Raw genomic sequence first — 18,665 nt, 5'->3', positions numbered from 1 at the left:
AAAAGGATGAGTTTTACAACTCAGTGACTAGACAATACATTTATAATCGACATGAGACCATATAAACATTATTATCAAAGTAACTTTAATTAGAAAATAATAGTTAATAATAATAAGTGAATCAATAAGGGAGTTCTCATACAGAAATCAAATCAAAAGTCCACACATGGGTGGCTCCACCTCTATGGGTAGCCCTTTCCTCTTGTGTGTCCTAACAGAATAACAGATCTAACGTGTGGCCTACACGTTAGGCTAGCAACACCCCTGCTAGCTGGAGTCTGAGTCAGATGCATCTAAGTTAATGTCATAACCGCCGTTAACTACGGTTTTCTAATACGAGCCTCTCAAACCAATTCAAAACATATAGTTTCAAATACAATAAATCTTTAATCTCTCAAATATATAAGGTATCGAATCAAATCAATCAGATAATACTTTCTTATCAGAAATATTTTCACATCATACTTTTTCAATCATAGAACCATATTTCATAATTTCTAAGTGAGTGCCAACAAATACTTTAATACTTCAAAAGCATATATGCAAATAAAATCAATATTCTAAAATAATATAAAGTTTTATCAAACATATATATAGTCTCATCTAAAATTCCTAATATATGAATTTCATAAGAAGAATTATTCAGCTATAATAAATCAAGTATTATAATCAAATCAAAGTTCTTCAATAATAGTTTTATAAATATAATTAAAAACTCATAATAGCATAAACCAAAAGTTTAACGGTTATAAATGTAAAGCCTACTCACAGCATGGTCCTAACAGACCGAAGAGACCAAACCCAGAGTGCGTCTCACGACAGCGACAATGACCACAACACCAGGTAGTCATTTCAAATCGAATACAGAGACAAAGGCAGATAAAATTCTGGAAGATCCAAAACAGAACAAAGACAAAAATAAATCAAAATAAGGACAAGGTAGAAAAATGAATTAGTGGCAGAGATAAGGTGAAAACAGGACAGACTAAGGGAAGAAGCTAGACCAGAACAGTGGCAAGGTAGTGTTGCCGGTGAGTTTGGAAGCTCCGGCGTGTTTTCCGGTGACAGTACCGCCGTTCCTGGCGACTAGAGGCATGGCGACGAGTCTCCTTCTCCTCCGGTGAGTTCCTCCTTCCCCCTCTGTTCGTGTATGGTGATGTTTCTCTTTCTGCGAACTCTCTCGTTCTCTCTCTCCCGCTAGAGCTCCTCTTCCCGGAAACCCAACAGTGGCAGCGGCGGTGCAGCAGCTTGGCGATGGGGTCTCCATCGGCAAAGACGGATCTGATGACGATGAGACTGACCGCGTCCCTCTTCCTCGCGGGTCCTCCTCCTTCTCGGCGACCATGATGGCGGCACCGCAAAATGCTAATGGCAGCGACACTCCTCCAGCTTTCTTCAACTCGCAGACTCCCTCTTTCTCTAGGGTTGACGTCGATGGCGACTTGGCAGCAGCAGAACTTCGGCGGCGAGGCGTGGAGGCAGCAGCCCCTTCTACCGTTCTCTCTTTTTTTTTCTGCGTAGGTGTATTTATGTATGGTGTGAGTTTTGAAAAGAAGGGAGTTGTGGTTGATGAGGAAGAGTGGAAGTTGTTTAGTAATTTAGGGTTACGGTTGGGTAGGAGGAATAAGGGTAATGTAGGAATTTTGATAAAATTAAAGGGTAGGATAGTAATAATAGAAAAAAAGAAGCTTGGGACATTACAAAAAATTACCAGAAAAAAGAAAGAAACATTATTCAAGGTACTGTTCTTCTAGGTTTTTCTTCTAGATTGTCTTTGCCATGTGCCTCATCCTTAACCAGCAAAACATTAAAAGATTTCAAGAAGAAATATACTGTCTCCCCTGTTTTGGGTGTATTTCTTAAATCGTTTCTGTCTCCCCTGTTTTGGGTATATTTCTTAAATCGTTTGGGTGTACTTCTGTAATCCTTTGGGTGTATTTCTGTAATCGTTTGGGTGTATTTCTGTAATCCTTTCTGTAACCATTTGGGTGTATTTCTGTAATTGTTTGGGTGTATTTCTGTAATCGTTTGGGTGTATTTATGTAATCGTTTGGGTGTATTTCGGAAGTTCTATTATCTTCAAAATGATTTCAAAGCTTGATTTCAAAAACCATAAAAATCGAAAAAAACAAAGCAAAGAGAAAACGCATGAAGGAGATCCAATAAATTTGGCAAAAAACTCGAAAAAAGAAACAAAATCTTTTGAAATATGGAAGTTATATATTTGTGCGTTAATTGATTTGAATTGATTTAAAATTCTGTTAGAAAGGCACGTAACAAGCAGCGCGTTTAATGAGTAGATTTCGTTCAGACTTGTAAAGCTTGTAAATACAAAACACTTGTATGTAGAGATTAATCCATTTTTTATTACTATTTCTAAAAATAAAAGATATATTCTAAATTAGTAAATTAATCAATTTATTTTAAAATTTTATATGCAATATAAGTACATATAATAGAACAAAAGATATAAAACAAGTAATAAAGATGAATAAATTGAGAATAAAATAAAATATATAAAATCATGAAAAAAATAAATTGAATTTAATTTATTTATAGTGGAATCATTTAAAATTTAAAATAAAAATATATTATAAATAACTATTTATTTAAAAAAAATATATACAGTGGGGCAAATGTTCCCTCATACTTGTTGCCGGATCCATGCCTGCCTCTGTGTAGCTTCTTTCATTATTATTTGTGTATTCCAATTTAAAATACTGTCAGCCAAGGTCGAAGCCGGCTGACTTCATGCATAAATCTTATGGCAAGCTTCATCCATTACCTATTTAAGTTGGTCATTTTCGAGAAACACATTATTAAGATGGGTCATTTTCGTCTATTCTAACCTTGGAAAACGACAAACCTTAAGTGGGAAACTTATTCGTACGCAGAACATTAGAGTTCCAAATCCGTACGCGGGAACACTGGATAATTTTCCAATAAATTAATAATCCATAAATATATATAACTCATCATATCTTTATTACTTTATTTTTATTTGATTATTCCTTACAAATCTATGTAAGGTATCAGTAGCTAACAGCAAAGTAAAAGATCACATAATAAAGAGGTCAATTAGACAAGATGAACAGAGAATAAGAAAGAGGAAAAAGATACTGCATTGTGATTACAAAACGTGATTGATACAAAATTAGTTAGTCAATTCTTATATCAGTTAGATAAAATACAAAGTGTGTATAGATGTGAAGGTGCAAGTTAGTTGAAAAACTAACAGCTATAACAAACTCTAGCTGAGCTGGCTCATGCAATTTCTACAGAGTGAGCAGCATTACACTAACATGCCCCCTTAAACGAAGGGCCTACTACACTAACATACCCCCTCAAAACAGAAGGGCCTATGATGAAGCTGCAGTGAAGACTCTGAGCAGGTTTTTGAATTTGACAAAGGTTGTAGCTGAGAGAGGTTTAGTTAGGGTGTCAGCCAGTTGGTCTTGAGTTGGGATATATTGAACAAATATTTCTTTTTTGGTTACATAGTCTCGAATAAAGGACTGGTTGAGGGCAAAATGCTTGGATTTGTTGTGCAAAATTGGGTTGGCAGAGAGCAGGACTGCACTTCGATTGTCGTAGTATATCACAGGTTTTGTTGAGCACAAAATTCTGATTTCACTGAGAAGGTTTTGAAACCAGATAATTTCAGTTACGGCATCTGCAATTCCCCGAAACTCAGCTTCAGTGCTGCTCTTCGATACTGCTGTTTGCTTTCTGCTGGCCCAGGAGACCAAATTTGAGCCAAAGTAAATGCCATACCCATTGGTTAACTTGCAATCATCAATATCACTGGCTTAATCAGAGTCACAAAAGCCATAGATCTTGAAGTTGGTGAATTTGCTGAACCTGAGACCAGACTTTGTGGTGCCTGCCAAGTACCTGAGAATTCTTTTTACAGCTTTCCAGTGGAACTCAAGAGGATTGTGAAGGAACTGAGCTACTTTGTTTACTGAGAAGGAGATTTCAGGCCTTGTGATTGTGGCATATTGCAGACCTTCACTATGGACCTGAATAGAGTGAGATTGCTGAAAGAGCCATCTCCAAAGGCAAACAGTTTTAGGGAGGAGGTCATGGGGTAGGAATAGGTTTTGCCTAAGTCATTTCTGCCACTTTTAAAAGGTCCTTAATGTACTTTGTTTGTTTGAGAGTTACTGTGTCATTAGGGGTTTTTACAACCTCAATGTCAAGGAAGTAGTTCATTTCACCCAGTTCTTTTAAGGCAAAGGTACTGTAAAGTTTAGTCATTAGTGCCTCAATTTCAGATTCAGAGTCACCAGTAATAAGGATGTCATCTACATACACCAGGATGTATGTGGCTGAAGATGAGGTGAACTTTGTGAACAGGGAGACATATGATTGTGTGTTTGTGAAGCTGAATTTTGAAAGTGTAGAGCTGAGCTTTGTGAACCAGGATCTACGAGCTTGTTTGAGTCCATAGAGAGACCTTTGGAGCTTGCAGACATGGAAGGAGTTTAGGGCCTTGAACCCTTCTGATTGTTGCATGCAAATAGTCTCATGAGGATCCCCATTGAGAAACGCATTGTTGAAATTAAATTGATGAATCTTCCATCCTTTGGCGAGAGCCATACTGAGCATGACTCGAACTGTAGCAGATCGCACTATAGGACTGAAGATTTGGTGATAGTCAATCCCTTGGCGTTGGTGGAAGCCTTTGGCTACAAGTCTTGCCTTGTATTTTTGGATTGTGTCATCAGGAGTTTTCTTTATTCTGAAAATCCATCTGTCTGATAAAGCTCAAGTACATTTACTTGAGCAGAAAAAAGAGTTTATACACAAACCTTGCAAAAACAAAAAATAAAAATCAACAAAAAGGAGTAGAAATAAAAACTCCAGAAAATGAAAAGCCAGATAGCAATAAGTGCAGTAGTAGCAATAAGTGCACCAGCGGTGTGCATAGTGAAATTGGTGATTGTAAAATTAGTGGTTTTTGTGTAAAATCAATTGACAGTAATAAATACAGTACAATTAAAGATACAATTAGTGATTGCAGTGTCAGTTATTGTGTGCATTCCCATCTTGGTTTTCTTTCTCCAGTAACTGTGTCTAAAAACAATGCAATTGTGCACTCTAATAATGCAATTGTGATTCCTGATGACTCCATTGATGCAATTTCTAATGCCATTGTGCACCCTGAAATTGACACTCAAAATAAATTTTGTGCTCTGATACCATGTAAGGTATCAGTAGCTAGCAGCAGAGTAAAGGATCACATAATAAAGAGGTCAATTGGACAAGATGAATAGAAAGCAAGGGAGAGAAAAAAAAGGTACTGCATTATGATTACAAAACGTAATTGATATAAAATTGGTTAGCCAATTTTTATATCAGTTAAATGAAGTGCAAAGTGTGTGTAGGTGTGAAGCTGCAAGTTAGTTGAAAAACTAACCGCTGTAACAAACTCTAGTTGAGCTGGCTCATGCAGCTTCTAGAGAATGAGCAGCACTACACTAACAATTTTCCTATCTTTGGTAAAAAAAAAAAAAAAAACTACTTAACTAGTGGGACTGCCAATGTTCATGATTTTTGTTTTCTTTCTTATTTTTTGTTTAACTTATTTAAATAAAAAAAATAACTACTTAGCTCTATAATTACCCCCAAAAAATATTAACTACTATAAATAGTTTATACAAGGGTATGCCTTACTTGTAATATCATTTGCCTTCTACAATTCTAATAAAATATCACATCAATTTATATTTTTTGTCTATTTTCTTTTTTTCCACTAAAAAATTATTAATTACCGTCAAATTTTATAAGTAAAATCGATAATTTCAATAAATACTGTCGAATTTATTATTAAATTTTTTTTGTTAAAAAATTTTGCCGACAATAATTGATGTTAAAAATGATGAAGATTTGCGTTTATTATTGATTTTTTTTTACAATAATTTCGACGAGAACATCTCAATGCAAAAGGTTGTTAGCAATTAGTTACCATCGAAAAAGCTCGATGTTAAATATGATGGTAATACATAAAAATTAAAAATAAATTTAAAATAATAAGTGAAAAAATATTTGATTATTTTAATGTTTTATATTGTTATAATAATAGGTGTAAAAAAATATTTTTTTAAATTATCAAAAAACAAAAATCACTGACGTTTTATAAATAAATAGAGTTAAGTAGGATTTTAGTCTCTAAGGTATAGTTCGAAAATTTTTTTCGTCTCCAACTTTTTTTTCCACACAAAATCATCCCTAAAGTTTAACTTAGTTTTAAAACCGTCGTTCGGATCAAAATACCCTTCTCCTTCTTCACCAAAATACCCAATTTCTATTCTTTTTTTTCTTTCCTCTCCATCACAGCAGCATCTCTTCTTCCTCTTCTTCTTCTTCTTTTTCATCATAGCACCAACAATAACAACAATAAAATCAGAAGCAAAATCAATGTAATAAACATAAAAAATAAAATCAGAAATATAAAGCTCAGAGAATTGATTTTGTTTTCTTAGATATACAAAGTTCAGAGAAATGTGATACTGTGCATTGCAACTTATTTTTTCTACTGGTAAAGCACCGAAAGATCAAAGAAACCAGAACACACAAAAAATCAAAAGAACAAAATAAAAAAAACAGAAGAACAATGAAATCAAAAGCGCAATAACAATAAGATCAAAGAAACATAATCAGAAGCATAAGAATAATGAAATTAGAATCACAATCAGAAGCACAAGAACAATAAAATTAGAATCAGAATCAAAATCAGAAGTAGAAGATTAAATCAGAAGTAGAAAAATTAAAAGTAGAAGCAGAATGAATCAAAAACAGGACCCTAAAAGCACCGGCGGCGAGGAGCAGGACGAGCACCAGCGACGAAGAGCAGGGCGAGGACGTGAAGCGACGGCGAAGACCAGAAGCACCAGTGGCAGTGACGGCGACGAGGCACCCTTCTTCCTCTCCCTGGCCGGCCGTGCGTTTTCTCTCTCTTCACAAGCTATTTCACGGCGACAAGGCTCGCGTCTCCTCTCCCCCTCGGGAGCTCTCTCTCCCTCTGATTCTGATTCCCGACGGCGACGGCGGCTCCAAGCAAAAATTAAAATTTTGGTAAAAAAGACGATTTTAAAATTAAGTTAAACTTTAGAGACGATTTTGTATGCAAGAAAAGGTTGAGGACGAAAAAAGTTTTCAGCCTATATCTTAGACACTAAAATTGTATTTAACCCAAAAAAATATTATTTTAATTATATAAAGACAAAATGTCACTAACGTTTTGTAAAAACACACAGCAACATATAACACATAGTTTAGGTCATCTTTAAAGAATTCATTCATAATTTAATATACAAAAATAAAAGTTCAAAAATTGAAAACTTTTTTATTTTTATCATTTTTATTTATTAGATTGTATTTGTTATTGTCAACTGTCAATAGTGTTACAGAAATGGCAGACCAATTTCCAACTATATACAATTGTCTATTCCACGGTTTCTTTTGTTGACTTCATATATATATATAAAGAGAATTTAAGCCTTTAAGGATTTGTTTGAGTTTTTAACTCTTTCTTCTTTCAATATTTGAACTCAAAATTATTGGTTATGCGACTAAAAAGTTACCATATTAATTTACCATGTAGATTTTCGAGCGAATTAGTGCCTATTAATCTAACAAATAAAAACAAGTAGTGTCGACAAAAATATGAGGACAAAAATGGAATAACGGCAGAATTGGCTTCATTGAATGCTTCAAACTCTCAGTTTTCACGTGGAACAAAGGACGGTCAACATAAAGTGTATTTGAGTTATATACTTATATATATAACTTTTTTAAGTAATAAATCCACATTGAAAAAAGTTGATAAGATTGATAAATCAGAATATTTATGGAGTTCATCAAGAATTTCAATTCTAGTAGTCAAGTTTGTCATGTTGATTTGGAATGTTAGGCTTCCCAAGATTACACTTTCTTTTGGCATACAATAGTAAATAATAAATCCAAAAAGAATCATATTCATATGATATAGTATAAAGTAAGGTGCTTATGAGTTATGGCTCAACCTAATTCTTAAAGTTTAAGTATTTCTTGTGAGATTAGTCTTTCACTTATTCAGGGAGAGAATATTTTTAAAGTTAGAGTAAACCTATCAAGTATTAACAAGGCCTAACTTAGAACAATGAAATTAAGTCAAATGTTTAATTAATTTAGGTTGATCAAGTAGTTAACTTACTTGTTTATTTAAATAAGTATCGAAATTCGAATCCTACCTTTAACTCATTAACTTATGGTAAATCTTTATATACCTTATTTGTACTTTTGGATATCCTTAAAGGTTGATTGAATTATCGACGTTTATTGCCTAAATTTAGGAGTTATTTAAAATGCTTGAACTAATAGAACCAACCAGTACTATAGACTCTATTCCATATGCCAAAATTTGAAGTGAGAGTACTAGTTTACTTAAAGGCAGGAGAGCTAGCCCTCCACATGTTTAGATTAGTCTTCATTGGCTTAGTTCGAAATCCCCTTATATAGGTCTGCGGGTGCACTGGGAGGCTTATCGGTCGGTCCACAAAGAATATTTTGCATATAAAACTCCAATTCACGACGGATTAGTTCTTAAGCTGTTAGATTGAGGAACTTTATGAAAAAAAAAATTTTGGATGCAAATGTCTGTATTTAGAATTTTATTTGTAGTAATAAGTCAATAACTAATTCATCATATATTTGAACTTTATTTTAAAATGTCAAGGAATAATCCTTTGCAAATTGGAGTTTAATTTAAGGGTTTTTCATTAGCCAACAAGATTCTATATACATAAGATGAGATTTGAAACCTTGACACTTATTTTAGGAGATGAATGAACTATTGAAGTTGACCAACTTATGTTGATTTCAGTTTATTTTTATAAAAGTGGCCTTTTTGAAGGCCCATTTATACTAATGTGGACTTTAGGCCCAACAATATATAGCCCAATAGCAAACGTTTATTAATCAAAAACAGAAAATCCAGCCCAAAAAACAAAAAAAAGGGAATAAAAATGTTCTTTCTTTCTTCACAAAAAAAAAAAAGCTTGTTCTTTTCTCCGAGGTTCTTCTTCTTTCTTCTTCTTATAATTATTGTGATTGAATTTGAAGAAGAAATTTTCATTTTCTCTTTGTGGGCAGTGTTAGGGGGTTGGTTGGTTCAGCTGATTGAAGGGTTAAAAACGATGTCGCATCGATTGGTGAAGAAGGTTCTGAATCAGCAACTCCATCTTCCCCAACAAGAAGAGATTCACCTCAAACCCCAAGAAGACGACGAAGACGAAGAGGATGAACAAAACGATGATCATTCTGCGAATCGTTCTTCAATTAACCCTTTCGACCTTCTCAATGACCAAGATTCTGACCCCGCCGAAGAACAAGACCAGGTTTTTAATTTCCCCCTTCAATTTCATTTCGAGAATATTTTTAACCCCTTTTTGGATTGGAATAACCTCATAAGCTCTCTGAATTCATGCAAAAAGTATATGATTCTAGCTCGTCTTTTGTGCTTGGAAATTGGTTAGAAACACATTATGTATATATTGGAGGACTTGGTTTTAAGTTATAGTGTAAGTGCAATATGATTTTGATTGAAGATGTGATACTAAATCACAGAGTGTTTGAAATTAAAGTAATGTTTGGATTCTTCCTTATGAAGAGGAATGTAGGGGAGTAGGGTCTAATGAGTATGTTAATTGCACTTGTTAGCTTCTAATCTTTAGGTTTTGATTGATAATTTTGCTATTTCGAATACAGGGAGATGAGTTACAATCCACCAATGAAACTGTGGTGAGATATGATAATAAAGAAGAGTCATCTTCGAAGAAAGATACCTCATCAAAATCAAAGAAAAAGAAGAAGAAGAAAAACAAGGATAGTTCTGTTGCCAATAAAGGAGGAGCCGAAAAGGAATTGGACTTGATTTTGGAAAATTTGTCACTGGATGTCAACTCTTCGAGTGAGCAGAATGTCTCTACCAAAGCTAAAGCAGTGAATGCCAAGGAACAAAATAAGTCTTTCAAACAGAATGCGATTTCCGTATTACAGGTGGATCCTAAGTATTTGAATGCCGAAAATGAGCTGAAAAGAATATTTGGATCTAAGGTTGTGAAATCATTCGAGAGTAGCAGTAGTAGTAATATTCAAGCTAGCAGTTCTAGGCAGATGCGTGGAGTTAGGCGTGGACACTACAATCTTAGAAAGACTGTTCTGGTCACTCCAGCAGGCCATTGGCCCCGGTGGGATGGTTCTTTCTCCATGGAATTTCTCGAAACAAAGAACGGATATAACTACTTTAAGTAAGGATAATTTTATTTAATTGATTGAGAACATGTTCTAATATGCTTTCTCTTTACTCCACTCGCCTTGTGTGTGATTGTGTGTATCTGGATGTGTTGAAGGGTAGACTTACTTATGGTATCTGATATTCAAATTCTTTTTATGTATTTAACTAGTGATTCTTAAACAGTTTCCACAGTGAGAACCCAAATGAGTTAAGAACTGAATATAAATATTGTACTTTGCATCCTCATATCCTATTTTGATGTTTATGGTTATCGTAATCTTATTTAACTACTGGTAATTTCCCCTCATTGTTTGTTCCTATTATGTAGATATGTACACTCGTCTTCCTACTCCCAAGCTCAAGGTGCATTTGAAGCTTCCAAAGCAATAAATGACTTAAATGCTCTAGCTAGTGTATTGTTGTACCATCCATATCATCTAGATTCGCTTCTAACAATGGCAGAGTATTTCAAGGTAGTGGGAGAGCAACAGATGTCTGCAGATGCTATTGCCAAGTGTCTATATGCCCTTGAATGTGCATGGCATCCCATGTTCACTCCATTGCAGGGTAATTGCCAACTGAAGTTTGGTCATGACACTAACAAGCCCATGTTCACAGCTCTTTTCACTCACATGAAAAATTTGGACAGGCGTGGTTGCCATAGATCTGCTTTAGAGGTCTGTAAATTGTTGCTTTCTCTGGATTCTGATGATCCAATGGGGGCTATTTTCTGCATCGACTACTTTGCTTTAAGGGCCGAGGAGTATGCATGGCTGGAAAAATTTTCTGAAGATTACAAAAGTGATAACTCCATTTGGTTGTTTCCAAATATCTCTTTTTCCCTTGCCATTTGTCGGTTTTACCTTGAGCGCGAGGCTGCCTCCAATGATGCTAGTGTAGATTCTGAGAAGTCGTCTTCATCTGATCTCATGAAACAAGCATTGATGCTCCACCCTTCGGTCATAAAGAAGCTCGTCGCCAAAGTACCCTTGAAAGATCGCATTTGGACAGATATTCTCAAGCATACGTTTTTCCGATCAGATCAAACAGGCATTCAATCTCAAGACCACTTAATTAATATTTATGTTGAGAGAAATTATCTTATTTGGAGGCTTCCTGATCTACAAAAATTGTTAAGTGATGCTGCACTACAAGTGGTTAAGACCATAGAAAATAATCAAAGTGAAGTTAAGGATTGGGCTTGTGTCAGAAAAGAAGCTTTCTCATCCGAGAAAAACGAGTATGTGTTTCTTTCTATCTATTTTGTTTATATTTTATGGTATGATGTTTTGCAAACCATTGTGAACCTGTTTGTAGGGATATCTAGTATTCTAATCTTGGTACACAATTGATTCTATTTGGATTTTGGGATGAGTAAGTGGTGGTTAACTAATGTAACTCATAAAGCATTGGGCAGGCCTGTTGATATATCTGAGCTACAAGTTTTATTCTTTTTGTGCTATAAGAGAACCTTGTAAGATGCACATGATATAGAATTAGGGAATGCGCAAGAGGTCGAGTATCAGACACAAAGAAATGCATGTTGCTCGGCATTAGTAACATTGGTGCTGAACTGCTGATAATCCATATACTTGATAGATAATTGTTTGATGAGGTTACAAGGAATCAACATGTTTGAAGCTTGTTCATCTGTTTACCATATAATTGAAAGCAAAAGAAAGTAGCATGATTAATCCTATTCGACATGAAACTTAGGATGCAGTTCATCATGGTAGGTTGGTCTTTTAAATAATCACACTCATTTTGTATGTTTGTTAGGTATGGACATCTGTTGGTATCTGATTTCTCGGACTCGGTTGCGTCCATTCCGCAAGAGAATCTGCAACATTTCATTGGTGGTCCAAGGATGATGAGGGAGGGGGGTCCAATACAGGATGAGAACCAATTTGCTAATTTGCAAGGCAATGGCCATGCGCCTCGGCCGGTCGCAAATCGGAATGCATTGGCTGTCTTGTTTGAGTCAATGCTACCATGGGTTACTTATGAGGATGGTGGACCGGAACCCGAACATGATGGTGATAACCAGCACAATGATCATCAAGGGCAAGAAAATCAATGAACTTTTGGATGCAACTCAACCTTGTTGCTCTAAAAGCCTTCTTTGGGGGAGTGTTGAACTATGATGAGATGTTCTTCATGTATAGAGAGATTACTTAGGGAGCTTGATACTCATAGAGGTCTATAAATTTTGACATACTTTGTGGTGTCTAATTTTAGGGATATTGATATCAAATTTTGTACTATTTTCATTATGAATTTTTTGAAATGCTTTTGATGTAAACCTTTCAATACTATCATAGAATCTTCCTATATTATTACAAGAGTTCAACTCTGATAACTTTTACTCCTAGATCAAATATCACACACTTCCTTTATCTCATCATGAATGATCTAATGGTGATTTTACATTTGGCATAGTAGTAAAGAAATATTATCAATAAAATTGTAGTAGCAGCATCATTATCAAAATGTAACTAGTTATGGTGCTAGTATCTTTTCATCAAGAAAATTGCATCAAATTTTCAAAAAGAACTTGCTCATAATGAGAGACATGTGGAAGCATTAGTATTGCAGATATGCTGCTATACTTTAGATTATAATGATCTTTTATACTCTATGCCTATTTAATAGCACAAGATCTTCTAAATAAGTATTTGTTGCACAAATATTCTAGTAAACTCTATCATGCCAGCAATTAGTTTTATACCAACCATTTTATTAAAGTTAAAACATGTCTTTTTATATTTTAGACATTTAGAAAAGTATTTACGAATCACTTGTTAAATAGTAGTTATATTATTAGTGAAAATTGAATTTAATTTCTTATAAAATTTTAAGTCATTTTTTATCAGTTATGTCAATCATCTTTTATCGTATACATTGTATTTGAATATTTCTTTTGTCCACAGTATTTTCCAACACGACAACTAACAATTAATTCATTGCAGATCTAAACTCCATTTAAGGTCTGCTGCTGGCCAATGGGTTGCTGTATGCACAAGACGAGATTCGAATTCCCGACACTTGCTTAAACGGATAAGTGAGCTGACTACTCGACCAACCCAAATTGGTTTGTATTTAAATATTCTATTGGCCTTCCAGCTCAAGTTTGGCACAATGAGATTCTTTTCCACTCCTTTCTGCGTAGAATGAAAGTGTTGGGCATGATAACCTTCAAAGGCAATAGAAGAAGCAGAAAGGGAAGTAGGGGACCAGGTTTTCATGATGAAGTTGTCATGTGACTAGATACTAATCTATGATTAAGGGCACCACTATAGGAATGTAAACATCATTACAAGACTGCTAAGCATTGTTGTATAACGTAATGTCACTTAATTTATGATATGTTTGGGTTCACTTATTGACTTATTGTCATAAACTCTAACATCTATATTAAGATATACTATGTTTCTCCAACTTCCTTGATTTTTTGACTTAAAGCAGTTATTGTGAGAAAAGTAGAAAACTAGGTAGATTTCTGTACAAGAGAAATTATATTTGTATCAGTTTTTAATTCATCATTGTGTGTGTATGGAGCTGCTTGTAGGAAACCACAAGCAGCAAGTGATTTGTTCTGACTTATATCTTTGTGCAATAGCAGTGACACATAAATTAGGGATTATTACCAGAATGTAAATTCAATATTTATATTTAAAACTACAATCGTGTTGCATGCACATAAAAATTATTACTAATTAGTTATTTGTATAAAATAAATGTTAGAATGTAAAATATATATATTAAAATATATAAAATAATATATGTAAATATACTCAACAATTATTTTTTTACTTGCCGCAGTATCTTTACCAAGATAAGGATTAATTTGTCGCAAATCAGAACTTTATTTAAATCCGACACTTACTTAATCAAACAAGTAAACTAACCACTTAACTAATTTAAGTTGGTTAAATATACAACAATCATATTAAATATACATAAAAATCAGTTACCAAATTAATTACTTCTACTTATATAGAATATATGTTAAAAATTAAAATATAAAATACACATTAAAAATAAATTAAACTATACATATATTTATACATAATATTTGATAATTAATTTTTAGTGTAATATATAATGATTGTTTTATATATACATATTATTTTTGTATAAACAATTATATATGTCTATAGAACTAGATTATTATTAACTACTTATAGTTTGGGGATTTTTCCTCATTTTATTTGTTTCCCCTCTTAAAAGATCTATATATAGGTTTGAACTTTGAATGTGTGATGCAACTAAGAACCCAAAATACACGCTACAACATGGTACTCAGTGGAAACCTGAATAACGCTGTCATAGCATTCCTGGTTCCTCTTCCTTCCATCATCATCTACCTCTCATTCCTCAAACATTATGATGATCAGTCAAATTTCTCAACAAAACTTGAACCTTTTTGGTCAACATTCTATTCTTGGTGCTACCACCACCCACTTTTATTGGCCAATGCACTCTTCTTCTTCAACGTTAATGTTCTCTTCTGGATCATAGGCCAATTCCAGCGTAGTCACTGGGTACATATTAATGAATTTCTTACTCAAGTTCTCATTTTTCCTTTCTGGGCATCTTTGAAGTTGGCATTTTTGGCTTCTACTTATGAAGTTCTGACTCAACATTCAGATTTTTCCCTTCTGGGTATCTCTAAAGTTGACATTTTTTAGCTTTTTAATTGGACTGTGATTTAGCTTGTTAATTGGACTGTGATGAAATTCTCACTGAAATTCACTTTTTTATTTTCTGGGCATCTCCAAAGTTGACATTTTTAGCTTGTTAATTGGACTGATGAAATTCTCACTCAAATTCACGTTTTTATTCTCTGGGCTTCAGCAAAATTGACATTTTTATTTTTTAGCTTGTTAATTGAACAGTGACTCAAAAATCACATTTGTAATTTGTTTCCTATTAAGGGTGTAGATAAAGGCTGTTAGTTAAGCTGTTGTTATGATGATAAGCTTGTGATTGGTTGTTAGCTGTTATCATTCTGTTACATGCTTAGCTATATAAAGCTATGCCATGACTGTATAAACTCACTCATTCTAATAAAATTTTCTCTTATTCAGTACTATTCTAGTTTCTCTAATGCTTCACAGCACTAGCTACAATATTTCCCTTTCTGGGTTCCTCTAAAGTTGAGAGTTTGAGCTAATGAAGTTGATTTGGTTATGGTTTTGTTGTTACAGTTGATTGATCCGTATTGGACAGTTATACCTGTTATGCTTGTTCACTATTATGCAAGTCACCCTTTGGCACAGTTTAATTGGTGGAGGTCTTGGATTGTGGTGACATTGACTTGGATATGGAGTTTGAGGCTCACTCATAACTACTTCAGGAGAGAGAGATGGCAATGGGGTGCGAGGGAGGATTGGCGTTTCACTGAGATGAGCCAGCAGTATGGGAAGCAATGGTGGTGGATTTCATTCTTTGCTGTCTATGTCTCTCAGCAGGTCATAATTTATTTATATGTTTTTTGTTTTACTCTTGTGGTTCAACAATATATGTCACTTTAGAAATTCGATGCATTCATAATTTGTGTGTATTGGTAACATTTGTTGCTTTGAGTTATGAATATATTGATGCTTGAACTTCATAAAGAATGAAGACGTGAAAGCTGAAATTGTAATTGCTGGTCATGGTAATTGATGATCATTCTAGGGTATGGGAGGATGCAAGTTGAATAATGTCATTTTCGAATTACTTGATTCTTGAAGGATTTAGTCATGAGTTTTGTTTTGGTTAGTGATTGTATGGGTTCTGAATCCAATACAATCATACTTTGTGCCTGGTTGGGAATGACTTTTGCATGCGAGTATAATCTTGTTGTTGGGGAGGTTTATTCTGGTTTTTGGATCCATGTTTTATTTGGTACTTGCGCTATTATGAAAAATTTGCAGCTGTAATTGTAAAGTAACTATAATCATATATTGCATTTCACAAATAAAAAAGAAAGAAAGAGAATCTCTTTGAACTAACCATGGATGATATGTTAATCAAGAAATGGTTGGAAGTTAGAAACCAGAGTGTAAGTGTTGGTGTAATGATAGCATTGTTGTCTTGTGATGATTTGGTGCCTCTCTGCTTGAAAGGGTAAGGGTAAGGGTGTGTGCATCATCGACCGGCTTCAGATCTCGCCTTGTGTACTAGACCACCCTTTTTACAAACCTTTAGGATTAATGCTTACGAATTCATGGACTAAAGTGAAATTTCACTTGTTTAAATGAAATCCCTGAACCAGTTTGGCTAATTTTCTGCTTGGTTTTATTGATGTGCAATGAAATGAATGCTCTTTGTTTTCTAATTTTCACTTGTCACATTTGCAGGTGTTTCTGATTGGATTATCTCTACCCTTAAACATTGTGCACTCTGTCAATAAGCCTTTGAGCATCTGGGACTTGGTCGCAATCGTCGTCTGTTTAAGTGGCATCGTCATAGCATACTTTGCCGATACACAGCTTTATGACTTTGTGATTAGAAACAACAAACTAAAAGGTCTTGGTAAGCCAATGGTGCCTGTCCTTGACAGCGGCTTGTGGCATTACTGTCGCCATCCGAATTACTTCGGCGAGCAGCTGTGGTGGTGGGGATTGGCTCTATTCTCATGGAGCCTCGGATATCGATGGAGCTTTCTTGGTGCATTGGTTAATACCATGTGTTTAGCATATGTGACTAGGCTTGTTGAGGAAAGAATGTTGAGGAAAGAATGGAGAGCAGAATCTTTTAGGGTGTATCAGAAGACAACTTCAGTGTGGGTTCCTTGGCTAAAGTCCTATCCTTCTACAGCAAAATATAAGAAGAGTGCTTGATTCTTTTCCTTAGTATAGTGATTGGTATCTGGATTTGTTCTCTGTTGTTGTTTGTTCAATAGAATCATGAGTTGTGTTTGCATGAATTCAATGTAACCATATATATTTCAACTTGGGTTATAGACTTGTATGTATCTAAGCTACTATTTATGCTTTATTAAAGTTTCAAAGGTTTCACTAGTACAAAACTTTAGTTTATAATTGTAGATCGAAATTGTCTCGCGTGGTTTCAAGGTCACAGGTTTAAGTCGTGAAAACAGCCACTGAAATAATTGTCAGGTTAGACTGTGTACATTACACATTTTGAATGCGGCCTTTTTTTGGACCTTGCATTAACACAAGGTTTGTACACTAGACTGCTTTTTTATAAGGTGGAAATTCAGGTGCAGTCGACTTCACGTGAAGTTGATATCTGAGAACTGTTAGATAATTTGACTGGTTTGACTAAATTTTCATCTAACGGCTCTCAGATATCAACTTCAAGTGAAGTCAACTTCACCTGAGTTTTCACCTTTTTATAATTGTAGATAAGTTTGTTGTAAATTAACATTTGGTGCATGCTATGGTAAAGAAAAAAAATAGTAGATAAAAATTCACTCTTATTTAATTTGATTTCTATTTAAGAGAATATGTTAATTTATTTTTTATTTTTTAAAATAAATTTATACATTTCTCTTCATTCTCTTTATACTAAACTTCTTCATCATAAAAGTATTCTAATATTTTCGTTATTTTGTGCTGGCTTAAATCTCTTTTAACATGTTATTCCACATATATCCATTTTCTGTGTCAACTGAGGAGAGTGGATCCTCTCCAGTAAATAAAAAACTGGATGGTGTGCAGTGTTTAATCTAACCATTCACCACATTCTTTCTCTTATTTATTTCTGGTCCCACTATTAAAATCAATGGTGAGAGATTGCACTGTATTTTGTCAAGTGTTGAAAAAACTGGAGAGGATCCATTTCCGTCAACTGAGTATGGTATCAAGTATCAAGCTAACAAGTCAATATGTTAAATATCATTTATTTATATTGCAAAATAATTAATTTTTTTAACATATTTACTATTTACCCAAATGACAAAGCAAATGCAAGTAATTTTTATCAAAACTTTTCAATTTTCTATCTATTCAATTTTTCATGTGGCCAAATTAAAATTATTTTATTTAAATTAATATCTATTTCCTGTACATATGCCAACAAAACTAACAAGTTCAATTAATTAAATAAAATATGTACGAATCTAAATTTTGCTACCGTGTTTTTTTTTAAGATAATATAATTATCAAACTTTAAAATTTTGTCATAAATTATACTTGTAAGTTTCTTTATTCTATTTTGTTTTCAATATGGACATAATACACTGTTTTGCATGTGATCTTTTCTTTACTTTAATTTTTTCTTTAAATTTCTTATATTTTCATTTTAAATATTTCATATATTTACTCTTTCTATCATTCTTTTGACTTTGTTTTTGGTTATATTCATTCTAAATGCTTTTTAAAACTACTCTTATATATCCTATATAACTAAATGTGCTTAGCGCTGTCAA

General features: G+C 33.9%; 3 protein-coding genes across 3 annotated transcripts; 2 read left to right on the top strand and 1 right to left on the bottom strand.

The window, feature by feature from the left end:
* Positions 640 to 1,586, bottom strand: LOC110267435. Its single transcript, XM_021112984.1, has 2 exons — positions 1,005 to 1,586; positions 640 to 887 (listed from the first exon to the last, which is right to left on the bottom strand). Coding segments are annotated over exons 1-2 (342 nt in total). The 5' UTR covers positions 1,346 to 1,586; the 3' UTR covers positions 640 to 886.
* Positions 9,059 to 12,650, top strand: LOC107624732 (transcription factor 25). Its single transcript, XM_016327168.2, has 4 exons — positions 9,059 to 9,383; positions 9,754 to 10,295; positions 10,611 to 11,522; positions 12,062 to 12,650. Exons 1-4 carry the CDS (start codon positions 9,183 to 9,185, stop codon positions 12,360 to 12,362), a joined length of 1,956 nt encoding a protein of 651 aa, XP_016182654.1. The 5' UTR covers positions 9,059 to 9,182; the 3' UTR covers positions 12,363 to 12,650.
* On the top strand, positions 14,529 to 17,300 carry LOC107624731 (uncharacterized protein C594.04c). Its single transcript, XM_016327167.2, has 3 exons — positions 14,529 to 14,826; positions 15,493 to 15,756; positions 16,630 to 17,300. Exons 1-3 carry the CDS (start codon positions 14,545 to 14,547, stop codon positions 17,110 to 17,112), a joined length of 1,029 nt encoding a protein of 342 aa, XP_016182653.2. The 5' UTR covers positions 14,529 to 14,544; the 3' UTR covers positions 17,113 to 17,300.

This window comes from Arachis ipaensis, chromosome B02 (genome assembly GCF_000816755.2).
Source record: "Arachis ipaensis cultivar K30076 chromosome B02, Araip1.1, whole genome shotgun sequence".
NCBI classification, from domain to species: Eukaryota; Viridiplantae; Streptophyta; class Magnoliopsida; order Fabales; family Fabaceae; genus Arachis; species Arachis ipaensis.
Note: the sequence above shows the minus strand (reverse complement) of the source record. Positions and strands in the feature narration are given on the sequence as shown.